General features: G+C 45.7%; 1 protein-coding gene across 1 annotated transcript; it reads left to right on the top strand.

Moving 5' to 3' along the window:
- The first annotated feature begins 4,622 nt into the window (after positions 1 to 4,622).
- On the top strand, positions 4,623 to 24,218 carry LOC107375545 (lysophosphatidylserine lipase ABHD12). The gene is made up of 13 exons (XM_070542185.1): positions 4,623 to 4,829; positions 15,231 to 15,343; positions 15,438 to 15,543; positions 15,630 to 15,749; positions 15,845 to 15,875; positions 15,938 to 15,983; positions 16,205 to 16,334; positions 17,616 to 17,653; positions 17,724 to 17,803; positions 17,895 to 17,977; positions 18,053 to 18,131; positions 23,832 to 23,953; positions 24,047 to 24,218. The coding sequence occupies exons 1-13, from the start codon at positions 4,750 to 4,752 to the stop codon at positions 24,066 to 24,068; spliced, it is 1,050 nt and encodes a 349-aa protein (XP_070398286.1). The 5' UTR covers positions 4,623 to 4,749; the 3' UTR covers positions 24,069 to 24,218.
- The last annotated feature ends 3,024 nt before the right edge of the window (positions 24,219 to 27,242 follow it).

Here is a 27,242-nt window from a genome sequence, read left to right as displayed (position 1 = left end):
GAGCAGTTCCGTGTAAGGCCTTGTATGCCAGCACCAAGACCTTGAATTTTGCCCTGTATTGCACAGGCAGCCAGTGAACGGATGCCAACACAGGGGTGATATGCTCCCTGCGCCTAGTGCCTGTCACGAACCTAGTGGCTAAGTTTTGTACTAACTGCAAGCGTGCTACCGCACCCTGACTAAGGCCGGCATACAGTGCATTGCAGTAGTCAAGCCTTGAAAGAACAAAAGCGTGTGTGACAGTCTCTAGATGTACTCTGGACAGCAGGGGCTTAATTCTGGCTAGTCGGCGTAAGTTAAAAAAACCCGATTGCACAACCTGGTTGATTTGCGTGGTGAATTTAAGGGCTGAGTCCAGTTGCACTCCCAAATTTCAGATGGTGGTTTTCATGTTAGATGCTAAAGGGCCCAGATTCACAGCATCGCATGGGCGTGTAGACATGCCAGGGCTAAGTACAATTACTTCAGTCTTAGCGTCATTCAGATGTAAAAAGTTTGTAGCCATCCAGGAGCGCACATCCTCTAAAGCCGGGCGTACACTGTGCGACTTTTTCACTTTTTTGAGCCGATTTTCCAGCCGTGCGAGAATCCACGACATCGGGGCGAGTTTTGCGCCGAGCGGTCGTGTAGTGTACAGGGGGTTACGAGAGGCGATTAACACCACGTGACCAGCTACCGATCAGCAGTCGTGAGCTCGCACAAACTTCTGGCGTGTTTGATATTTCGCTCGTCCCTCGTGAGGGTATCGCGCTGTTGAAGCGGCACTGCGAGCAGCTGCGACCCAAAAAGTACCAGAACCGCTCACGGCGCATGCGCAATCATGCATCAACACCGCTCGCCCGCTATTTCCCTAATAACACACGCTGTTCGTTTTTATTTCACACGTGTTTTTACTCACAAAGATTGTCAAGAAAGCGTGTTTGTCGTGTTCATGTCAAATTAAACTGATCACAAAACACAGATTTACTTTCTTTATTTCGTTTTCCTCATCCAACCCCCATAAATCCCTGTGTGTCCTCCTGCAGCGCTCCCGAAGGACAACAGGCAAAACAAAAAAGTCTGACGTGTTGAGTAAAAACTGCTATTTTTAGCACATTTTTAGGGCCGACGTGTTGCTACCAGACCTACAGTGTGAGCAGTCAGGTCGCATGCGAGAACTGGGTCGTACAGTGTGAGCGCATGGCTCGTGAGATCTGCCCTGCGAGGAAGTCGTACAGTTTGAGCTGAAGCTGAGTGCTACGAGTGGAAAAGTTGCACAGTGTCCGCCCGGCTTAAGGCATCTACAAGCTTTGATATTGACCCATCGACCCTCCGCTGAAGGGGGAGGCAGATCTGGCAGTCGCCAGAATAAAAATGAAAACGCATGCCGAACCGCCGAAGAAGATTCCCCAACGGTAGTAAGGTGCTCGAAGCCATCGTGCCGAGCCGTAAACTCTTGCTTGTTATTCGTACTCCGACTTGCTACGGAGGAGTAGCCAAGCTCGTGATTCAGCTGCATTTATACCCAACAGCAGTGCAGCTAACATCACATCGTATAAGTTACTGCGGTGGCCGATTCTAATTCAGATGTAGTGTGGAGTTTTAGCCTGTAGAGGGCACCACACTGACAGTTTTAGGCTGAATGTTTACATTTTAAATCAGATGCACTAAAATGCCAAAAAATGACTACAGGTGTCTACAGCATCATCTGACACTCATTGAAACAGTTGCTCAGCAAAAACAAGTAGTTTAGGGGTGACTTGCTCTTTCAGTGTAACAGAACATCATTTCTGGTTTTTCCTACTCATTAAAAGCTGCAGATCAGGGACTTATTCCTTTTTGTTTTTGGTTTATTTAGCACAAACGTATTAGCTGCTGCTGCAAAATTACAGCCGAGACCAAATATCTCAAGAACAAAGATACTTTTACTCTAACCACTAGGTGCACTATTATTATTTTTCACAGCAGTGTGTTGTAAACTTACCTTAGTTGATCCCAGTACAATCTGTTTATTCACAAGAAAGGATGAAAGTGAGAAATTGTTTTCCATAATCTGTTCTATGCAATTAAGCAAATGTTCTTCTTGATTTATGTTGTGAATTACATTTTTATTTATTAAAACTCTTGATGCAATAAACATGAACCTGTGCCTCTCGTGTCTGTTTCTGCTCAGGTTTAAAGTTATTTTTCTACGGATATTACCGCCGCTACAGGTCCACAGGTGTAAGAGCTCAGTGTGAAGGGAAATCTAAGAAACTGCAAACGCTCTGAAAATACCATTTACTCTGGCTTCATCTACTGAAGACCATGTTTTGGGTCAGGACGAGTTCTGATTGTTGTTTGTAAGAATAAAGCAGATGGAGTTTGACTCCATTCAGATAGTTTGAATACTCACTGGCCTCTTTATTAGGTACACCATTCTAGCATCATGCTGGACCCCTCTTTCAATCAATCAAAGCTTAAAGTGCCTTCCGCGACCCTGTCGAGAAGCCCAAGGCGCTGAAAGAACAGGTAAAAACATTAAAGTAGAAAACAAATGGGTAAACAAGAGATAAAGAGACCAATGAAAGCAGAGAATTAAAATCAACCTGAATGAAGGCCTAACTCAAACACATTCAGGGAACGCCCAGCGGAGGAGGTGGGTTTTTAGGCGCCTCTTAAAGACTGGCAGAGATGGGGACAGCCTAACTGAGGGTGGCAACTGGTTCCAGAGTGACGATGCTAGGACCGAGAAAGCCCGGTCCCCGCGAGTACGACACCTAGAACGAGGGACAGCGAGCAGGCCTTGGTCAGAGGAGCGCAGAGCGCGTGATGGGAATGTCTGTTCAGGAGAGTGGCCAGATGGGGGGAGCACCACCCTGGAAGAAATTATAAACAAAGACGAGGAGTTTAAAGTGTGAATGATAACAGACCGGAAGCCAGTTCAGGGAGGCCAGAACCGGACTGATGTGGTCCCGTTTCCTGGTCCGGAACCTGGCTGCGCTGTTCTGCACAACCTGTAGGCGACGCAGTGATGACTGACCCAGTCCGGCATATAGAGAGTTGCAGTAATCAAGCCTAGAAATTACTAAAGCATGGAGTACCCGCTCCAGGTGGGCTCTCAACAGCATATGCTTGATTTTTGCAAGGCGTCTCAGATGAAAGAAACTGGACCGGATCACAGAGTTGATGTGAGCATCAAATTTAAGTCCAGCGTCAATTTTCGCCCCCAAACTGGAGACAACTGGTTTTGAGTAGGGAGAAAGAGGGCCAAGATCAACATAACACACAGCCCTATCGGGGTGAAAAACAATGAGCTCTGTCTTTCCCTCATCCAGGTGCAGATAGTTGGCCATTAGCCAAGACTTCACCTCAAAGACAGGACACAAAGGACTGGATAGAGACCTTTCTCCTGACACAATGGAGAGTAAATCTGACAATCGTCAGCATAGAGATGGAACGCTAGGCCATGTTTACGAAAGATTGACCCCAGAGGAAGCGTCCCAGAGGACCCGTTTTGTCCTCAGAACTGCCGCTGATGGAACACTCAGAGGTTCTGGTCCATCCTGAGTTGAAATGACAGCATCAGCTCCATCCATGATGAGAAGCTGCCGTTCCACCACATCCCAAAAGTTTTGGACTGGACTGAAATCTGGTGACTGTGGAGGCTGCTGGAGTCCAGTGGAATCATGGTAATGTTCTAGAATCCAGTTAGAGATGATCTGAGCTTTGTGACACGATGCATGATCCTGCTGGTAGCAGCATCAAAAGATGGGTCCATGTGGTCATAAAGAGATGGGCATGATCAGCAACAAGACTCTAGCCTAGTGAACTAGACCAAATTCTTGCTTTGCAAAGTTAATAATAAAGTAAATAATACATTTAGTCTGGCTTGCCAGGCTAACAAGACTCATGTAGACTGTGGGTTGTAAACCAGGCGTCCAGAGTGAGACCAGAACCACCCACCGCCATTTACCACCAGCAACAACCTGAAGTGTTGATACAAGGCAGGATAGATCCATGCTTTCATGTCGGTGACACCAAATTCTGACACAACTGATATCCAGACTTATCAGACCAGGAAAGGTTTGTCCGGTACCTTGTACCGTTCTGGTGGTCCTGTGTGAACATAGCCTCAGTGTCCTGTTCTTAGCCAACAGGAGAGACACCTGGTGTGGTCTTCTGTTGCTGAAGTCCAGCTGGTTTGGCTCTGCAGATCTGGGTAGGAACCAGTCTGACCGTTCTCTGTAAACCCTGTGTGTGTGTGTGTGTGTGTGTGTGTGTGTGTGTGTGTGTGTGTGTGTGTGTGTGTGTGTGTGTGTGTGTGTGTGCGTGCGTGCACTTTTGAAGGAGACAAACCCCTTTTTCTCACTCAGCAGTCCTTAGTGAGTTATTAACTTGGATGTTGTTCCTGTTATTGGTGTCAACCTATTCCATATTTTACAAGTTTCTCTCTTTTGGCTTGTAACGTTAAAGTTTTTTTCCCCTTATTATTTTGGATCAATTTCACAAACTAGTCTAAACTTTACAGACAGATGTTGGTGCAATTTTAAGGTAGCTCCAGATCTACCTTTTGTATGCATTGCAATATTTAGATAACGTGTGGATGAAATGATGCTACCTTAAAAATCTTGGTACCTCCTCCTGCGCGAGAGGGGAATTCTACTTTGAAATCAGAGCAGAGGAAAGGTGGACTTAGGTGGTCAAAGTCCCAAACGGCAAGCCTTTAGCATCACTAGTGTTGATGCGCTGTAGTTTGTTTTGTTTGCGGAGTTTTACAGACGTTAAACCATGAAGAGAAGGGTCGTGAAACCGAGCCCGTCCTCCGAAACGAGCGACTTCCGGAAGGCATCTAGCAGCAGGAAGGCACCGTAAGTTAGCTAAAATCACGCATCAACTTTTTTATTTATTTAAAACTCACTGCTCTCTGGAGCTTAAACAGACTGGAATTAAAAGATGCAAGTCCATTTTTAAGTGTATATTCATTCTTTAGATTTTTTTTATAACAATGTGGTGTTCAGCAACTTTTTTGTTATTTCTCATGAAGCACTTTCCTTTTCATGTAATTCCACTGAGCATGAAGCTACAGCACTACACGTTTTAAAGTTTAGTTTACTTGTTTATAATTAAAGTTCTGGTGAGTTTATTTAATCAGTTTTAGGAAACACGAATGGGGATGCAGGCTATGAGAACAATTAATTACTAGTAATTCTCGGGAACGTGTTGTTAAATTGGTAGCAATAACAAGACTGTGACTTGGGATGCATTTTAATTAGTTACCAATAAAAGTAGATGTTTTCTTAATTCGTAAATCTGCCTATAAATGTGTTACCCAGCTACTAACAAACATACAGTTAGATACATTTTACCTTTCATCTCGTTGATTACTTGTTCTCATAATAATTCCTTTGCCCCACAAAACTCTGAACCAACTAAAGCCAACTATTCCAAGAAAGAAATGGGAACAGATTATAGACAATATAGATCAGATAAAAAAATGCTTGGTAAGCTTAATTTTAGATAAGTGGGAGTTGTTACCACAAATGCTAATTATTGTCGCTCCTTTGATTGATCATGAGTCTGAATGGTGTTTCAGCAGGGCATGGCCTTTTAAATTCTCATTAAACTTTTTCCATCCATCCATTTTCATCCACTTATCTGGAATTGGGTCGTGGGGCAGCAGCCTGAGAAGGGAGGCCCAGACTTTCCTCTCTCCAGCGACTTGGGCCAGCTCCTCCGGGGGAATCCCAAGGCGTTCCTTGGCCAGCCTAGAGACATAGTCCCTCCAACATGTTCTGGGTCTTCCCTTGGGTCCCACTGTGCAAAGACCAAGTTTGGATGTCCTACAGACATGGTCGGGACTGACGGACTCAATATAGACATGATCTGCACATCCATGCGACATTGACTGTTTGCAGGGGTCTCCTCCCGGATGGACGTACCTGGAAAACCTCACCAGGGAGGTGTCCAGAAGGCATCCTAACCAGATGCCCGAGCCACCTCAACTGGCTCCTGTCAATGTGGAGGAGCAGCGGGTTGCGCAGCAGTAGCTCAGGTGGTAGACCGGGTTGCCTCATGGGTCAGGGTCATGGGGTCGATTCCAGCTCCCGCCAGGGGTATTCTTCTGTCGTGTCCTTGGGCAAGACACTTCACCCAACTTGCATGTGTTGGTGGTGGTCAGAGGGGCCGACGGCGCCAAATGGCAGCCTCGCCTCCGTCAGACCGCTCCAGGGCGGCTGTGGCTACGAAGTAGCTTACCATCACTAGCAGTGTGTGAATGTGAGAGTGCATGAAAGCTTCTTTGAGTGCCCTAAACAAGCACTATATAAGTTTGATGTATTAGTATTATTATTGTTGTTGTTGTTATTTTTATTATCTTATTAATATTATTGTTATTATTATTATTATTGTTGTTGTTGTTGTTGTTATCTACTCCGAGCCCCTCCCAGATGACCGAACTTCTCACACTACCTCAAAGGGAGAGCCCAGACACTCTGCGGAGGAAAATAATTTTGGCTGTTTGTAGCCACGATCTTGTTCACACTCCATCCAGCTTTAGAGCACTGTCTGATGGAGCCAACAGGACTACATCATCTGCAAAAAGCAACTAAAGGGGTAATGCTCAACGTGGCAGCAGAGACTGGCCTTAGACAACAAGAAACTTTGAAACGTTAACAACCACACAGCCCACACTGCCATATTTCTAAGTTTTATGGCAGCAGTTGAGATCTCTGGACTCTTAACTTTGTCCCCTGCATCTGGGGCAGAGGCCTCAGGGACTGTAATGTTTACCTTGGCAGTACTGCTCTGAAGGTGTATGCTCATGTTAGTCAAAGTGTTCACAAGTAGTTCTTACTAATTGTTCATCTTGAATCTATCAATTTGTCACGTTTATTGTTTCTTACCGGCACTCAAAGCGCTGCCGCACATGATTACAAACCCTGATAACTACAGGACAGCGCTTTGAAAGACTTCAAACTTCAGCACACTTTAACTGGAGGAAGACAGCGTGCTAGCATGACACCAATAATGTGAAGGTGTTACTGCGATGGTATAAAGCCAGCACAACAAATTCTCACTGTTGTGCACGTGTGCCCTAAATCACGGATGCTCTACCACCACACGCCACCCAGGACTCAATCTGCTGCCTGATCGAGTTATTACACTTTATTATGGGTTATGGTGAGCCCAGGGCTTATTTCACACTCTCACAAAGTCCTTTAAATTTTCTGAAAACTCATTCATTGATTCATCTTCTTAACTGCTTATTCCTCACTAGAGTCACGGGCAGATGGTGTCTATAACCAGCAATCACCAGACAAAAGGCGGGGGACACCCGGGACAGGTTTTGAGTCCGTTTCTGGGAAACGCATACAGCTCTGGTGGCCGGGGTAGTGGCAGTGCAGTCCCTGAAGTTCAAACCGTAGCCCACGGTGATCTGTACGCCACACAAAAGTAGCGTGAGGTGATCTACGTGACACAAAAGCACAACACAACGCAACATGAGATCGTCAGATGTCAAATAGAAGAAACTCACAAACGGCAGATGTCCAGGAGAGTGTAGGTAACACCAACCCCCTAGCCAATCAGTGATGATTTATCTGAAATTGGGCTAAATGATAGTAGCTGTGCACCAGTATCGTAGAATCAACACCACTAAATGTCACTTCTCTAAACGTTCTTCGATGTGACAGGCGTGGTGGTGTAGCTGCTCTTTTCAGAGACTCGTTCCTGGTGTGTGGCGCTTTTGACTCTTTTGAGTATCTTTGTTTTGGAGTTAAAGGTGCACCCAAGATATTGGTGTTAGTACTCCACCGGCCTCCATGGTCTTTGCAGATCTTCTCAAAACTGGTGACTTTAATATTCATGCTGATGATGCTAATGGATGGGCTGCCTGAATTATTTGATCTTCAACAAAATGTCCAAAATCAAACCCACGATCTGGGACGAACTCGTGACTTAATCTTAACAAAAGATGTGGACGTGTCATGGTTGTTGTTAAGGATGTGGGTCCATCTGACCACGTCAGCGTTTTCTGAGATGTCCGTTTCACCTGCTGCACATCACACCTCAGTTGTTCTCAAAAACAGGATCTGGGTGATCACACTGCATCAGTTTTTACAGAACGCATGAATACATCAACAAGTCTTGACAACTAGCCGTTGTGATTCACTTTTAATTCACTTCAACAGCTAGACTCTTGAAGTCCTTGACACCATTGCACCCAAAAAGGTCAAACTTATCTCTAGCAAACAAAAAGCTCCATGGAGGTTCACTAAATCAGTTACAGATCAGAAAAGAAAATGCAGGACAGCTGAGCGTAACCTACCAGAGACCTTCAGGATGCATTCTGGATTAAATAAGGTGAGACGAGCCTTTTTCTCTGAAGTCATTAGTGATAATATTAACAGTCAATCCCCGTGTTCTGTTTGCTACCATTGACAGGTTAACTAATCTCCCAACACAGTTAGCCCCTGATTCCATTTCCCAAACAAGTCTAACGAGTTTGCATCCGTTTTCAAAGAGAAAGTCATAAACATCAGATCCACCATGTGTTCGTCCACACCAACACAACTAGACCACTGCTACCGCCACACGGCAACAACCTGGCTAGAATACCAGCTTTCAGTGTGATCAGTGCTAAAACGCTGGACAACATAGTTAAGGCCTTAAACCCATCTACCTGCTGTCTGGACAGCCTGACAACTAACCTCTTCAAAAATGTTTTAGCTGCTTCAAAGCTGATGTACTGGTAATTATTAACTGTTCCTTCATGTCAGGTATTTGTCCTACATCACTGAAAACTGCTGCTGTTAAACCTCTTCTAAAGAAAAGGAAATTAGATCCCTTAGTGATGAATGACTACAGACCAATCTCTGATCTCCCTTTCATTTGGAAAATGGTTGAAAAAGCTGTTATGATCCAGCTGAACAACTTTTTAGAGACAAACAACGTGCTAGACAGCCGTAGCTCAGTAATTGGAAGGTTGCAGGTTCGATCCCGACTCCGCCCAGAGAATGCTGCTGTCGTGTCCTTGGGCAAGACACTTAAACCCCCCCCTTGCCTGCTGGTGGTGGTCGGAGGGACCGGTGGCGTCAGTGCTTGGCAGCCTCGCCTCTGTCAGTGCGTCCCAGGGCAGCTGTGGCTACACTGTAGCTCATCCTCACCAGCGTGTGAAAGTGTGTGTGAATGGGTGAATTACTGATTGTGTTGTGAAGCGCCTTGGGGTTTTTTAGAACCCTTAAGCTTGGTTTATGCTTGACACATTTACTTTCCGCTTGGTGATGCGGCTCGCGGATGGAACGCTCTTCACAACTCGCAGCGTTTATGGTTCATGCAGCTTGTCTCTGCTGTGAGCCAATATTCTCCCAAACTGTAGGGGGCAGCATGGAGCTCTACATGCATCCAACACTACACCATAGTAGAAGTAAAAATGACTGTTGTTTACAACATGGCATTCCAGCATTTTTAACAGCGTCCTCGTCTTTTCCGACAGTGCGGGCTATTTCTCTCCAAGAATTATTAACATGTTCAATTCAATTCAATTCAAGTTTATTTATAAAGCGCCAAATCACAACAAGAGTCGTCTCAAGGCACTTCACATAATAAACATTCCAATTCAGGTCAGTTCATTAAGCCAATCAGAAAAAAATGTTTCCTATATAAGGAACCCAACAAATAGCATCAAGTCACTGACTAGTGTCAGTGACTATACAGCAATCCTCATACTAAGCAAGCATAAAGTGACAGTGGAGAGGAAAACTCCCTTTTAACAGGAAGAAACCTCCAGAGAATCCTGGCTCAGTATAAGCAGCCATCCTCCACGACCCACTGGGAATCGAGAAGACAGAGCAGGCACGCGCACACACACACACACACACACACACACACACACACACACACACACACACACACACGCGCGCGCACGTACACACACACACACACACACACACACGCGCGCGCACGCACACACACACACACAAAGACAAGTAATGTGTCTATAGTTATATTGTGATGTCTTAGTAAATATTCTATTTGGTGAAAGATAAACTTTATTGTATTTATCCTAGTGGATCTATAATTAAACGGATAAACTAGCAGTAGCACATCCAACGTCAAGGAAAGCAAGAAGTTATTATCAGGAGAGGGAGAATGTTTTAGTGGTTAGCAGCAGTGTGCTAGCCGTTGGCCATGTTGATCACAGTGATCTCTGAGAGCTGAATCATACAAATGTCTGTATTTACGAACTCTGCCATACTAGTTCTTGCCAGTCCGCCATGTTTTTCCGTGTTCAACTGTCCGCTTGGTTAGAAAATTTCCTAAGTGTGTGGTGCGGAAAGTTTGGGCTGTGCGGAGGCACGCACGCACACACACACACACACACACTAACCTGGATGGGACTTTCAGGCACAGTCCATAGTTGGTTCCAATCTTATCTTGAAGGCAGGGGTTATGTTGTCTCTACTGGTGATCACAAATCAATGCTGATCAAATCAAATCTTGGTGTCATAATTGATTCAGACCTGAGCTTCACTGGTCACATTAAGGCTATAACTAGATCAGCGTTTTATCATCTCCATCAAAAGCATGACTCAGACGTCTCATGACCAGACAAGACCTAGAGAAACTCATTCATGCGTTCATCTACAGCAGGCTGGACTGTTGCATTGGTCTTTTGGCTGCAGCTTACTTAGAATGCTGCTGCTGGAGTCTTAACAAGAACCAAGAGAACCGAGCACATCACTCCTGTTCTTACATCTCTACACTGGTTACCAGTAAACTACAGAATCAATTTCAAAGTGCTACTACTAGTTTATACATCACTCAATGGCATGGGGCCAGAATACATGTAGGATCTCCTTCAGGTATCTGCGCCCAGCAGGGCTCTGAGGTCCTTAGGAATCAGTCAGCTGGTAGAACCTCGGGTCAGAACCAAACAGGGTGAAGCTGCTTTTAGCTACTTTGCTGCAGACAGATGGAATCAGCTTCCTCATGACCTCAAATGTGCCCCAACTCTATAAACTTTTAAATCAAAGTTGAAAACCTTCATGCTTTCATCAGCCTTTGAATAAATGTTCTTATGCTGCACCTTCTGCGCTGTATTTGCTCACCCTTTAACTTTCACTTAGTTTCTTTTTAGTTATTAAATTGTATTTTCTGTCACGTTGATTTTAATGTTCTCGCTAATGGAAGGCACATTGAATTGCCTGTGTGTGTGAAATGTGTTATATAAGTAAAGCTACCTTGCCTTGATGACGGTCGTCTGATGTTGCGTTTTCAGCCCGGCTTGGATTGCTCGGAGCCGCATCAGAGTTGGCAACAAAAACGGGCCTGAGAACATGCTAGCTCCATGCTGAAGCCATGCATGATGCAGCTGGGACAGTGCTACCAGCTGCACAACCATGCAGCCCAGAAACTCTAGTTATTCTCTAGACTACTTTTAGCTATAGTAAACCGTAACATTTGTTTTATAGTAGTTAAGAAATGTAGTTTGTGAAAATGGCTGCAAAAGATGCCAGTTCACCACATTTATTAGGTGCCTCTGATGCACGAGTAAATGTCCCTTCTCAGAGGAAAAAATAGAGATGAATATATTCCATTAAAAGAGGTAAAGCAGCATATTGGCTAGTGGGACAAATGACCTCCTGTACATTTCCTTTGAGCAGTATGGAGAGGCTTTCTGGCTGATTAGAGTGTTAATAGAGGGGGGCTGGAATGTGTTGTCCCTTAATTGGTTACCTAGTGGAAGCATCTTTTTTCTAGTGTCGCCTGCAGGGAGTCGGGGCCCACATCAATGACAGACTCTTGTCTTATCGCTGAAGCCACAGACAGTCGGACGTGCCTAGCAGCTCTGTGCTTCAGTGGCTGAGCGGGCTCCTTGCATCTGCAGCAGCAGCAGCACCTCCTGGGGTTCTATAAGAGAAACTCTGCGGGAAACTGCTTCTCTGTTTTCACCTAAATCTTGTTTGGGATGTTTTTTTAATCATCCTTTTGTCATTTACCACTGTCTGAAAAATATCTCACGAGCCACTCAGTTATAATTGTAACTCTCAGGGTTTAATCACTGGATACAAACAGAAACGGATTGTGTTTTGGTGTCTCACCCAGTCACTTTCACAGACACTGAGCTTTACTTTGGTGTTTCAGTACCTGGACTCATCGCCCAACACACTCTCTGACAGATTGCACAACATTATGGGAGATCATGAGGTTTTGCATTACTTTTTTGCTAAATTGTGCTATGATGGCTCTGCCCCCAACATTTCTCAGAAGATGGATTAAAGAGGTTCTAGAACAACTTTTATTACAATTGGAAATTGTTCTTTGAGCCTTTTTGCAACATATGAAAGTTTGTTGGGGCTCAAAATGGCCCAGGAGTCCTGATAAATGGCTAAACAACCCCATAAGAAAGCCATACTGGTTTGCCTCGCCCACTCAGCCAGGAAATAAATATTAACTCATTAACTGTCATTGACGAAAAAAGTCGTCATTTTAAATCCAACAGTGCACTGCCAATGATGACTAAAGTCGTCATTTGCATGCTTTTACTGTGTGGGCGTCGGAACGAGCCCCCCGCACCGTGAGAACAAACATCTCAGCTCTAAAGCCGATCTTCATCCGCATACGTCTCATGTCACGTGATCAGGAAGCAGAACATCCATGTGTTAGGAGATCATTTTGGCGTCGACATCATCCTAGAGCGCAACGTGCTGTGACTCTTAACTCATTCACTGCCAGCCGTTTCCTGATCACTAAAGCCCTTCGCTGCCAGCGTTTCTCACCGTTTTTACTGTTTTTTTAAGAGTCACAGAATGTTGCGCGCTAGGATGATGTCGATGCCAAAACAACCAAAACAAAGAGGAGACTCCCCTCTTACATCAGGAAGAAGCCGCGTGTTTCGAGCGTTATCTGTTCTTTCATAATCCGTTGTCGAATTGTGATTGGCAGACGCTTTTCCGGTTCCCGCCTCACTTTTTTTACAGGAACGGCCCAAAACGATCTCCTAACACATGGATGTGTTGCTTCCTGATCATGTGATCTGTGACGTATGCGGATGAAGATCGGCTTCAGGGCTGAGATGTTTGTTCTCTCAGCGCGGGGGCTTCTTCCTGATGTAAGAGGTGAGTCTCCTCTTTGTTTTGGTTGTTTTGGCATCGACATCATGCTAGCGCGCAACGTTCTGTGACTCTTAAAAAAAACAGTAAAACCGGTGAGAAACGTTAGCAGCGAAGGCCGTTAGTGATCAGGAAACGGCTGGCAGTGAATGAGTTAAGAGTCACAGCACGTTGCGCTCTAGGATGATGTCGACGCCAAAACTAACTAAACAATTGTTTAATTGTGATCGGCAGACGCTTTTCCGGTTCGCGCCTCACTTTTTTTTACAGCAGCGGCCCAAAACGATCTCCTAACACATGGATGTTCTGCTTCCTGATCACATGACGTGTGACGTACGCGGATGAAGATCGGCTTTAGAGCTGAGATGTTTCTTCTCACGGTGCGGGGGCTCGTTCCGATGCTCAAACAGTAAAAAAAAAAATCCAAATGACGACTTTAGTCGTCATTGGCAGTGAGTGAGTTAAAAAACAGTGAAAACGCTGAAAAACGCTGGCAGCGAAGGGCTTTCTGATCAGGAAACTGCTAGCAGTGAATGAGTTAAATGAGCTGTGTGCTGATTGGCTGGTTTACTTTGATAGCTCTATGACTGCTTGACTCCAGAAACTCTGTGTACAGTATCCAGATTACTCAGTGGATAAGTTGTGTATCTGTCTTGCATTCATTCAAAGTCCAGATATTCCCAGTGCACCCTGGAACGTTAACGTGTGCTCCAACACTCTTCTTTGTTGTTTTCTTCTCGTCCATCAGGGATGCTAGCAGTGACTTGGGATTGTGTTAGCAGTAGTTTGGCCTAGCATTGCTCTGCAGTTAGGATTATTGCCACAAACATCATATATTAGCGACGGTACAGTGAGTTGGGACATGCAGACATGCATCCTCTGGTCTTCTACCAGAAGCCTGGGAGCTTGAGGGTTCTGCTGTTCCTAGAACAGCACTTTTCTGGACTGAGGTGTTGGATGTTTTTCCTGGGATCTGCTTTAGCCACTCCCCCAGGTTGGGGGTTACTGTCCCAACTGCGGCGATGTCTTCACTCGCCAGGCTTTCTCAAGTTCTTCTTTGAGGCCTTGGTACTTCTCTAGTTTCTCGTGTTCCTTTTTCCTGAAGTTGCATCACTTGGTATCGCCACATCAACCACAACAGCTGCCCTCTGTTGTTTGTCCACCGCCACGATGTCCGGCTGGTTCATCATCACCATTTTGTCAGTCTGGATCTGGAGGTCCCACAGGAGCTTGGTTCTCTTGTTCTCCAAACACCTTAGAACAGGGGTGTCAAACTCATTTTAGCTCAGGGGCCACATTGAGGGAAATCTAGTCCCAAGTGGGCCGGACCGGTAAATTAAAAACAACTTCAGATTGTTTTCTTTGTTTTAATACAATCAATATAAAACAAGGCTGGAGCCTGAGGACAGTGTATCCAAAATAGTACAAGTACAACACCTGAAGTGTACTTGAACATTTGAAATAAATAAAAATTAATAAATCAATAAAAAAACATTCCTTAGTGATTCAGAGCTTACTGATAACATGGCTAGATCAGTTTCATGCAGCACTTAAAGTATATTTGACTCATTTTACTTAACATCTTTTAGCTTTCACCAGCACATCAATATCAGAAGTCACATCCTGAGTGGCGGCCAACTTCAGGATGGGATTCAAGTTCTTGTGTGAGCCTTGAGCACAGCTTTGTTTCATTTATACTCATTACAGAGAAAACTTGCTCACAAAGATACGTTTATTTTCACTCTACATTGTAAAGTATGAAAATAAAGTTTACACAACCATCCTGCGGGCCGGATTTAACCCGCTTGCGGGCCGGATCCGGCCCGCGGGCCGCATATTTGACACCCCTGCCTTAGAGGGTTTTACCCACTTTGACCTTGGGGCTTCCAGTCCATACTCTGCACAGATGTTCCTGCACACACACATAAATACATACATGTATGAACGCGTTATGAGAAACTATTTGTAAGTAGGGCAGATAACATGAGATGGTTCTTCTTTTCAATCAAGTCATACAGGAATGTTGTTTATTTAAACTTTGCAGTTTGCTTTTAATGTTGCTTTTGTTGTTGAATTAATTAAATGAATAAACAAAAAAATAAAAATATCGGTCAAAGGGACGATGTCAGTTATCTTTATATCTGGTTCTTTTTTCAGGTCCCACAGATGGATCAAAAGAGGCTTCCTGGCTGCTGTTCTCTGCGTTTTAGTGCCCGTCACATTTAAAGTGCTCCCAGACTTAATTCAGCACTTTATTTACACTTACAGACGTGAGTGTGTACCCAGTCTGCCCCGTAGGCTAATAACTGTTGTATAACCCCTCTGGCTGCCAGCGGAAAATAAATCTTCTCCTCCTGTGTTTAGTCAGCGTGCCGTTCTTCATAGACTTAAACCGACCTGCCGACTTCGGTCTTAATCACACCATCAACATGTATTTAACTTCAGAGGAGGGGATTTCTCTGGGCGTGTGGTGAGTTAATGACACATTTTTCTGGATTTTATTACTTTTAATGTGAGCTGCATCTCTGAGCGGCGCATTAATTCAAACTGCTCAAGGCACACGGTTCCCGAAAGTCGATGGAAAGAAGCACAAGGGAAGGACCTGGAGTGGTACCAGAACACCTTAAGCGATGGAAGTCCTGTTTTTATTTACCTCCACGGTAACACGGGAGCAAGGTATGACAAACAACACGACTGGGTTTGGAAAAGTTTCACATCGAAGCACACATTCATCTTAAAAAAACGCTCTGTTTGCATATTCATCCTCTCAGAGGAGCTCCACATCGAGTGGGCGTGGCCAAGGTGAGAAACATTAATCCTTTTGTTTTCCCGTCTAAATAATAATTAGCATTTTGTGTCTACAGTTGCTGAGTGCACTCGGATACCACGTGCTGGTGCCCGACTACAGAGGTAATTACTGCTTCCTCTCCTTCATTTAGCCCTTTCACATTAATTGGATTCATTTTGAAGCGGGACCATCCCTGTCCACCCGCGTAGTTGTGCTTGATGAGCGGTTTGCTGTGAGGAATACAAAAGAACCGGGCTTGGTTTCCCACTAAGTGACTGCCACCTTGTGGTGCCTGTGAGAGCTGTGTGTTTTTGTGAGTGCTGATGTGCAGAACCTCTGGCAGGGTTCGGAGACTCCACGGGAGAGCCGACTGAAGCCGGTCTGACTGCGGATGCTCTGTGTGTGTTCAACTGGGTCAAAGCACGCAGCCGAGACAGCCTGGTGGTGATCTGGGGACACTCTCTAGGAACCGGGTCAGTGAAGAAACACACTCCAGCACGCCCACGTCGACCCAGAGCACTCGGTTGCTGTGATGATGTTGGATTATGTACTCGCATATTATTAACTCTTTAAACATGATAGTAGTAGCCTCTAAAATGTGCATGAGTCAGAAAATGCTTGTGATTTTGTGGTATTTTTATTAACTTAACCAACAGCTGCCATTGTTGAAATGAACCCCCCAAACACACACACACACACACACACACACACACACACACACACTAACACACGCTTATACGTTTCTTCTGTGTGTGTATTTTTGTCACTTCAGCTCAGCAAACAAGCTACAAAATCAAACAGTTGTCTCAGTAAATACAAAAACGTTTTTCAGACGAGGATTTCATTTATTAAGGGACATTCCAAACCAACCTGGCCCCCTTTTTGAAAACCTAATTCCCCTTCTTGTTAAATCATGAATTAACTTTGATTAATTACATTATTTATGAGTCCAAGTTCAGTTCCACCAGCCACACTCTGACTCCGATAGAACCTGTCTGACAACAGGAAGTAGGCTAAAAGAGCTCAAAAAGCAAAATATCATGCCTCGTTCTGAAGGAATGTAAGAACAAAGGAACCCAGAGCATCATCTAAAACCCCACAGGCCTCATCTGGGAGGTCAGAGGTCACGATTCAGCTGTAGGAAAGGGATGAGGTGAAAATGTCCTTCATGGGCGAGCTCCGAGACTGAAACCGCTGCTGATCAAAGAGCCATCCCACTTTTACCTGTGATCCCAAAGACTTCTGGGTAAATGATTAGTAAATGAACCTTCTGGAAGGTGTGCATCTCCTTTTAACTAGAGTCAAACTAACACTAAAACAACAGTCTGGCATGGTGTTGGCAGTGTGATGGTCTAGGGCAGGCTCTGCTGCTTCAGGACCAGGACCACCTGCTGGAACATCCTGAAGGAGAGCATCTAACCTTTGACCTTAAACAGGACGTTCCTGCTGGAAAACCCTCTGATGTGGCCGAATTCTAGCTATTGTTTAAAGACTAAACTCTTCCACAACAGCGTGAAAGACTCATTACCACTGAGGGTGTTACAACCAGTTAAGTTGCTTTTTCCTCATCAGCCAAACTGTATTTTGGTTTACTCTCGTCTTTGTTATTGAAGTCTCTTTATTGATTTTAAGCGATTTAATGTGACCAAAAGAAGAAAAAACGAGAAATCTGTAAGGGGCTAATAGATTTTCACAAGACTCTCGCCAAAGGGGGAACAAACGGGGCAAACTGAAAGTCTGCTTTTTCTGTGCAGGGTGGCCTCGAACACGGCAGTCAAACTGCTGGAGGAAGGTGGGTTTCGCCCTCGGATATAAACAAACGGACTGGCTCTCAGTCTTATTGTGTCTTTTTACCTGTTCAGGTGTGGTTTTTGATGGTGTGATTCTGGAAGGGGCCTTCAACACCAAACGACAGGAAATTACTTTTCATCCCTTTACTTGGGTAACCCAAACTTCACAGAGTGCTTTTGGTATTTGCTGCAAACGTTTCTTGTAGTAATAACGTCAGTATTTTGTTTCCTTTTGTTTTAAAGTTTTACTGGAAAATTCCCGTCATCGGGTACTTCCTGCCAGGACCGTGGGATAACAATAAGGTCGTCTTCCCTACTGAAGACAAGTGAGTCGGTTATAAACAGCAAATATCAGTGAGCTGGTTGACCTCGTTTATTACATGTTTGGTTTTTTTGTGCAGTTTGAGGAAAATGAGAAGCCCAATACTGTTCCTTCACTCAGAGGATGATCACTTGGTTCCCATTGAAGTAGCTCGCCAGGTACTACTGATTAGGGATGAGCCAGTACACCACTATCTGTATCTGTATCTGTACTCGGGGTGGGCGTGGCATAACCCGGAAGTGGGTGTGGTTTACATCAATCCGTTATTTTAAGTCTGATCAGAAGTTGCTGTGTGTATTGTTTATTTGAAAACTATTTACAGAGCAGCCTCAGAGTTTAGATGAAATGTTTTTGATCACAATAGTAAAGGAACTAATACAGAACAAGTTTTTCTGTAACATCAGGACATTAATATTTCAGTGGAGAGAGAGAGAGAGAGAGAGAGAGAGAGAGAGAGAGAGAGAGAGAGAGAGAGAGAGAGAGAGAGAGAGAGAGAGAGAGAGAGAGAGAGAGAGAGAGAGAGAGAGAGAGAGAGAGAGAGAGAGAGAGAGAGAGAGAGAGAGAGAGAGAGAGAGAGAGAGAGAGAGAGAGAGAGAGAGAGAGAGAGAGAGAGAGAGATCATTTCTATAGCGCCTCTCAAGATAAAAATCACGAGGCGCTTCACAAAAACAAAACATAAAATAGAAAAAAGAATTTAGAAAATGATTAAAAATATTTAAAGTGAGCAAAAAATAGACAATTGTGATTAAAAACTGTAAAGAAAGAGAGAAAGAGTAAATAGGAAAGAGGGAGTGGATCCTGAGGAAGAGGAGAGAGAGAGAGAGAGAGAGGAAAAAACAAATAACTCGACCGGAGCGGAGGCAGTGACTGATGCAGCACGAGCCGTTTTCAGCTCTGTCTTGTCAAATGCACCATGTACGTTATGAAGAAAGTAACTTTAAAGGGGCATTATGAAAGTGTGACAGCCAAAACATGTATAGAAATAATAAATGTCTTCTTCATACATTCTCCTGCAATGCCCTGGTCCTGTAGAATGAGCCCTGGCATTTTTACTGTGATTGCCTGTTTTTCTGTTAAATCACTGAAAAAGAGAGCTGCTCGGGTCGAGCAGGCTGCTTCATGCGCGTTCACGCTCAGGCATCGCCCGTAGCATTTGCTATCAGTAGCTTTAGCAGCAGAGAGAGAGAGAGGTAGTGCCACTTTGTCGCTGTTCCTAACGCCTAGTGACGAACCTAGCTACATTTCTGAGGACCCTTAGCTACTTTCTGTAGAACTTTCTTCTAGATATTTCCCGCAAATTAGCAACAAAATAGCCATTTTCGCTCCGAACTGTTCTTTGGATTGACGTTTCAGCTGTCTTCGTCTTCGTCTTCGTCTTCCTCCGCTTATCCGGGTCCGGGTCGCGAGGGCAGCATCCCAATTAGGGAGCTCCAGGCCGTCCTCTCCCCGGCCTTGTCCACCAGCTCCTCCGGCAGGACCCCAAGGCGTTCCCGGACCAGATTGGAGATGTAACCTCTCCAACGTGTCCTGGGTCGACCCGGGGGCCTTCTGCCGGCAGGACATGCCCGAAACACCTCCCCAGGGAGGCGTCCAGGAGGCATCCTGACCAGATGCCCAAACCACCTCAACTGGCTTCTTTCGATCCGGAGGAGCAGCGGTTCTACTCAGAGTCCCTCCCGAATGTCCGAGCTCCTCACCCTATCTCTAAGGCTGAGCCCGGCCACCCTACGGAGGAAACTCATTTCGGCCGCTTGTATCCGCGATCTCGTTCTTTCGGTCATTACCCAAAGCTCATGACCATAGGTGAGGATTGGGACGTAGATCGACCAGTAAATCGAGAGCCTGGCTTTCTGGCTCAGCTCCCTCTTCCCCACGACAGATCGGCTCAGCGTCCGCATCACTGCAGACGCCGAACCAATCCGCCTGTCGATCTCCCGATCCCTCCTACCCTCACTCGTGAACAAGACCCCGAGATACTTAAACTCCTCCACTTGAGGTAGGACCTCTCCCCCGACCCGGAGGTGGCAAGCCACCCTTTTCCGGTCGAGAACCATGGTCTCAGATTTGGAGGTGCTGATCCTCATCCCAGCCGCTTCACATTCGGCCGCGAACCTACCCAGCAAGAGCTGAAGGTCAGAGCTGGATGAAGCTAGGAGGACCACATCATCCGCAAAAAGCAGAGACGAGATTCTCCTGCCACCAAACTCGACACACTCCACACCACGGCTGCGTCTAGAAATTCTGTCCATAAAAGTGATGAACAGAACCGGTGACAAAGGGCAGCCCTGGCGGAGTCCAACCCTCACTGGGAACAGGTCCGACTTACTACCGGCTATGCGGACCAAACTCACGCTCCTCTGGTAAAGGGACTGAATGGCCCTTAACAGAAGGCCACCCACCCCATACTCCTGGAGCGTCCCCCACAGGGTGCCCCTGGGGACACGGTCATAAGCCTTCTCCAAATCCACAAAGCACATGTGGATTGGTTGGGCAAACTCCCATGCCCCCTCCATCACCCTTGCAAGGGTATAGAGCTGGTCCACAGTTCCACGGCCAGGACGAAAACCACATTGCTCCTCCTCTATCTGAGATTCAACTATCGATCGGACCCTCCTCTCCAGTACCTTGGCGTAGACCTTTCCAGGGAGGCTGAGGAGTGTGATGCCCCTATAGTTGGAACACACCCTCAGGTCACCCTTCTTAAAGATGGGGACCACCACCCCGGTCTGCCACTCCCTAGGAACTGCCCCCGATGACCATGCAATGTTGTAGAGACGTGTCAACCATGACAGCCCTACAACATCCATAGCCTTGAGATACCCAGGACGAACCTCATCCGCCCCCGGGGCTCCGCCGCTGTGTAGTTGTTTGACTACCTCAGCAACTTCTGCCCCCGAGATCGGACAGTCCATCCCCAGGCCTCCCAGCTCTGGTTCCTCCTCGGAATGCGCATTGGTGGGATTGAGGAGCTCCTCAAAGTATTCCTTCCACCGTCCGACTATAGCCTCAGTTGACGTCAGCAGCTCCCCATCCCCACTGTAAACAGTGTGAGCGAGTTGCTGCCTTCCTCTCCTGAGGCGCCGGACAGTTTGCCAGAACCTCTTTGGAGCCGATCGATAGTCTTTCTCCATGGCCTCACCAAACTCCTCCCACGCCTGAGATTTTGCCTCGGCAACTGCCACTGCTGCACCCCGCTTGGCTATCCGGTACCTGTCTGCTGCCTCCGGAGACCCACAGACCAGCCACGCCCTGTAGGCCTCCTTCTTCAGCCTGACGGCTCCCCGAACCTCTGGTGTCCACCAGCGGGTACGGGGGTTGCCTCCACGACTGGCACCGGCCACCTTACGACCACAGCTAGCAACAGCCGCCTCGACAATCGCAGAGTGGAACAAGGCCCACTCGGACTCAATGTCCCCCACTGCTCTCGGGACGTGGTCAAAGCTCTGCCGGAGGTGGGAGTTGAAGACCGTCTTGACAGGTTCTTCTGCCAGGCGTTCCCAGCAGACCCTCACTATGCGTTTGGGTCTGCCAGGTCTACGTGGCATGTTCCCTTGCCATCTGATCCAACTCACCACCAGGTGATGATCAGTTGACAGCTCCGCCCCTCTCTTCACTCGGGTGTCCAAAACATACGGCCGCAGGTCAGATGATACGACTACAAAATCTATCATCGACCTGTGACCTAGGCTGCCCTGGTACCAAGTGTACCGGTGGGCATCCTTATGTTCGAACATGGTGTTCGTTATGGCCAAACTGCGGCTTGCACAGAAGTCCAATAACAAAACACCGCTCGAGTTCTGATTAGGTGGGCCGTTCCTCCCAATCACACCCCTCCAGGTCAAGCTGTCATTGCCCACGTGAGCATTGAAGTCCCCCAGCAGGACAATGGAGTCCCCTGATGGAGCACTATCTAGCACTCGTCCCAGGGACTCCAAAAAGGGTGGGTACTCTGAACTGATATTTGGCCCATAAGCACAAACAACAGTCAGGACCGGTTCCCCGACCCGAAGGCGCAAGGAAGCTACCCTCTTGTCCCCCGGGGTAAACCCCAACACACAGGCAGAGAGTCTCGGGGCTAACAAAAAGCCAACCCCAGCCCTCCGCCTCTCACCCGGAGCAACTCCAGCAAAGTAGAGTGTCCAACCCCTCTCCAGGTCTCGGGTTCCAGAGCCAATGCAATGTGTCGAGGTGAGTCCGACTATATCTAGCCGGTACCGCTCAACCTCTGCCACAAGCTCCGGCTCCTTCCCCGCCAGCGAGGTGACGTTCCATGTCCCAAAAACTAGTTTTCTTGTCTGGGGATTGGACCGCCAAGGCTCCCGCCTTGGTCTGCCACCCGATTCGCATTGCACCGGACCCTTCATGTTCCTCCTGCGGGTGGTGGGTCCACAGTTGGACGAGCCCATGTATCCGGTTCGGGCTGGGCCCAGCCGGGCCCCATGGGCGAAAGCCCGACCACCAGGCGCTCGCTCACGGGCCCCAACCCCAGGCCTGGCTCCAGGGTGGGACCCCGGTAACCCTCCGGGCCGGGTACTCCGACTCTTCGTTTTAACCGCCATGAAAGATCCTTCGAACCGTTCTTTGTCTCACCCTTCACCTAAGACCAATTTGTCATGGGAGACCCTACCAGGGGCACTAAGTGCCCCAGACAACATAGCTCCTAGGATCATTAGGGCACTCAAACTCCTCCACCACGATAAGGTGACGGTTCAAGGAGGAGCTGAAACTGACGTTTCAGCTGTCATCAAGGATATGTTACGGGTAAAAATGAATTTCGCTGGCGCTTTAGCTCACCTAGTAAAATTACTTATTATCATGCAAGAGAACTGGGTTTGGCTCCAGGTGTGAACATAACTTGTTATTCTGAGTTTCTTCTTTACATTAGATATATTTTTTACAGTAAGACGCCCAAATTATTATTTGGAACTCGCCGAACGGCATTGAATTCACGGATAAAAAAGATGTGGGTTCAACTTTCATTTTGGAACAATTTTTCAAACAAGGGAGATCTGAGCATGCAGGAGGACTGACCCATCATAAACCTTTGTCGGCTGTGCTGAAGAGAAAGGTACAGAACCAAATTATTTTATTAATTAGCTGCGCGTTCTCCTGTCCTCTGTCCTCCGGGCCACACATTCACACACACAAGGGACTGTCTCAGCTGTTATTTTCGTTAAGGAGTGTGCACGTACAGCATGCGCGCCTCGTGCATGAGCCTACTATTGAAGCTGCCGTTACGCTTTTGGCCTGAGGGGGCAATCGCAAGCATAAAAATTCAAAACTCCGTAAAGTTCCTATAAATAACTTTAAGGTAACTTTAAAAAGAGGCGAACTGAAGAAAACCTAGGGAGTAGTGAAGAAACGTGAGCAACTGTGAAGCAAGCACAGAGAGATCCGTTAGTGTGTGTGTGTGTGTGTGTGTGTGTGTGTGTGTGTGTGTGTGTGTGTGTGTGTGTGTGTGTGTGTGTGTGTGTGTGTGTGTGTGTGTGTGTGTGTGTGTGTGTGTGTGTGTGTGTGTGTGTGTGTGTATGGATGGATGGACCGGACGCGGACTGAGCTGTGAGCTCCCGGCTGCAGAGTTTTGTGTGTAGGGAGGGGCGGGCACTCTATGTGACTGGCCAATCACAGAACGTGAAGACAGTCAGTTATCCAATGAGGATTTTCCTTCAGCACGATTACAGATATTTACGAGTTTTACTCGTTTCATGCTCGTATTCATCAAAAATGCTTTATCCGTGCCGGATACTCATCTGAAACGAGTATCCGGCTCATCCCTACTACTGATTCAGAAAGCTGCTTTGCATTTAAACAAAATAAACTAACCAAGGGAATGTGGGTTTTGGTTTGTATTCTTCTAGACCTACGAGGTAGCTGCTAAAGCCCAGAGTCCAGAGAGAGTCAAGCTGGTAACATTTGATGGATCACATGGATATCTACACAACGGCTTGTATCGAGACCCCAAAATGCCACAAGTTCTAAAGTGAGAGAACTAAAGCTTATTTCTCTAAATCCATGTTTGATTTGATTTGTTTTCTCAGTCTATCCTCCGTATTCTCTCTCATCTCCTTCACAGGAGTTTCGTGCGGTCGCTGTAACACCAAAACGAACCAAGACCTGGACAGTCACTGTTATTTGATCGTCCACTGCAATCAAACGCTGCATCCTGTTGCACAAACAATTAATCTTTCTTTAGATACCAAGCTGACAGTTTCCTTAAGATTCAGAAATATCTGTGACCTGTTTTGGTCAAAACTCCATTAAACAGGGTATCCGCGGGTCCTTAAAAAGTCTTAAAAAGCCTTAAATTAGCTTTTCCAAATTTAAGGCCTTAAAAATCCTTAAAAATGACTAATAATCCTTAAATACAATTTCCAGAGGTCTTAAAAGACCCAATAAACAAGATTCTTTTATTTCTATAAAATTTTCGTGAATTTCTAGTTGGTGTTCAGCGTTTTTTGTGTACGTTGTTGGCGTAAGCGGAACCGTACACATTCAGTTGGTTGTGAAAGGGGGCTATTTTTAGATGAGCACATTAGCTGGTTAAGCTAGTGGGAGCTTGCGCCATGGGGAAGTGCAAGTTTAATGGTAACTGGATGGCTAATCCCACGATCGTGGCATGGTTAGCACCGGTTCCAGGCAACAGCTGGAAATTATAGCTTAAATGAAAAATGACCCGCACTTGTATAAGCGCCTCTCGGAGTCAGGACTCCAAAGCGCTTTACACTACAGTGTATCATTCATCCATTCACACACATCCACACACTGGTGGGGATGAGCCATGATGTTGCCACAGCTGGCTTGGGGCGCACTGACAGAGGCGAGGCTGCCGAGCACAGGCGCCACCGGTCCCTCCGACCACCACCAGCAGGCAAGGTGGGTTACGTGTCTTGCCCAAGGACTCAACAGCAGAATTCTCTGTCCGGAGCCGGGATCGAACCTGCAACCTTCCGATTACTGGACAACCCGCTCAACCTGTTGAGCTACTGCTGCCCTGCTTAAATATCTTAAATTTGGTCGAAGTGGCCTTAAAAAAGGTCTTAAAAAGTCTTAAATTTGGCTCCCTCAAACCTGCAGATACCCTGATTAAAAGATGGCGAAACAAAACAACACACTTTTTTAAAAGCAGCCACATTCCATGAGTGTTTTTGTCTTTTTAAGATTAGGGCTGCATGGTGGAGTAGACAGTAGCACAGCTGCCTCACACTGGGAAGGTTGCAGGTTGGATTACCCCCACCCCCCCACCCCCCCCACCCCCCCAGGCATGCTTGGGTTTTCTCCATGTTTCCTCCCACAGGCCAAAAACATGCGTCTTTTAGAAATAGGATCAGTCACTAAAGGAAATAGACATCACAAAGGAAATTTGCATTTAAAGCCCCGACTACCTTGCCATGGGACTGCCCACAGAAAGGAGAGAGCAGAGCATGCCTCAGCTAGTAGAAGCTAACCATTAGCAACTCCACGACATGATGGAACATGTTCAGGCTTGTGTTGTTTCTGATGAAAACATTATCATTATATTCTTTACCCAATAAAACACGTTTTACAGTATTCTGAATTATGATGAGGAAGTTCGCATTGCTGTTAGCCAATCAGATGTGTACATTTGCATATCATGGATATTAATGAGTGCATGTTTTCTACTCTGAAACTGGAGCGCCTGAGCTTGTTTCCACACAAAAAAAAGACTCACAAGGCATTCATTCATTTATTCTAGAAAACAACAGATTTATTTGAAAATAAAACAAGTGCTTTGAAAAACCGTGAAGCATATTAGTCAGACTTCTAATAGAAATAAGCATGGGAAAAATAAAAGAAAAAGTGTCTAAACTTTTGTCATTCTCTATGCAATAAAATACTGATTTTCTTTAACAAAGCTGCTCACTCAGAATGCTTTTTATATTGCTTTCATTAGAAGATAGAATTGCTCACAAAAACACCAACTTGCAGCTGCAAGTGACTGAGAAACACTGGTAAGCAGTTTGGAAACTGCTAAATAGAAAAATAATTCTATGAAAGTGCGAATTATTTATTATTAATATGCATTACTTACAACTTGTCAATCAAGTCAGCACAAAGGCACATGTTCAGTTTTATTTCACTCTAAATTTGACAATTTGGATCACTTGGAATCTTTAATAAAGCTGTTAAAAAATGTGTAAGTTAGTTTTTCCTCCTAAAGTGTTGTTCTGTTCCCTTTACTGAATGTTAAGTGAAGCAAGCAGAAAGTTAAAGTGCAGATAAGATAGTACATCGAGACTGGATTACTGTAATTCATTACTCTCAGGAAGTCCACAGAATGTAGTTAAAAGTCTTCAGCTTGTCCAAAATGCTGCAGCTAGAGTTCTGATGAGAATTAAAAAGAGAGATCATATCTCTCCTGTCTTAGCTTCCCTACATTGGCTACCTGTTAAATTCAGAATAGATTTTCAATTCAAAAATACTTTATTAATCCCAGAGGGAAATTGATTGCTGTAGTAGCTCAGACTAATAATAATAATCAAGTCATAAAAGAGTTATTGTATATTACAATGGCTGTTGGCAGGAAGGTCAGTGTTGCAGCGAAACTGAAGAAGCCTCTGACTGAAGACACTCTTCCGTTGTCGGACAGTCTTGTGAAGAGAATGCTCAGGGTTGTCCATAATTTTCTTGATTCTCTGGAGAATCCTTCTTTGCATTATCTCCTCCAGCGGTTCCAAAACTGCCAAAACTCTGGCTGAGTCCTTGAAAGGCTTGGAGTTCCTCCATCTTGTTGGCCAGTGATCTCACATCGCCCATTATGATCGATGGAAGAGATGGTTTGAATTTACTCTTTCTCTGTCTCCGTTTTGCTCCCGCTCTGCATCCACGCTTTTTACGTTTTAGTTTGGGATTTGTGGCTTCAGTTGAGGTATTATTTCAGCCTTTCCTGCTCCCCATTGTAAACAATCTTGTTGCCATGGTTACACATCATAACAAATGCTCAAAAAGTGAAAAAAGCTAAAAATTGCAGTAAAAATCCTCCAAGCTTCAAAGCACCAGAAACAGAAAAGTAAAGTGTCCAAAAAAATACAGTTTTTCTTGAGAAACTAGAAGAAAAAATGCCCAAGAAAAGGCAAAACTTACATATAGTCAACAGAGCTACTCCAACATGCAGCCGCCCAGAGCAGCGCAGTTCCGGAAAATAGATCCTTCTTCAAAAGATTTAAGATCCTTCTTCTCACATATAAAGCTCTTAATAATCAAGCTTTATCATACATCAGTGATCTGATTGTTCCATATGTTCCTAACTG

This window comes from Nothobranchius furzeri, chromosome 12, assembly GCF_043380555.1.
Source record: "Nothobranchius furzeri strain GRZ-AD chromosome 12, NfurGRZ-RIMD1, whole genome shotgun sequence".
NCBI lineage: Eukaryota > Metazoa > Chordata > Actinopteri > Cyprinodontiformes > Nothobranchiidae > Nothobranchius > Nothobranchius furzeri.
This window is presented reverse-complemented; position numbering and strand designations above follow the sequence as displayed.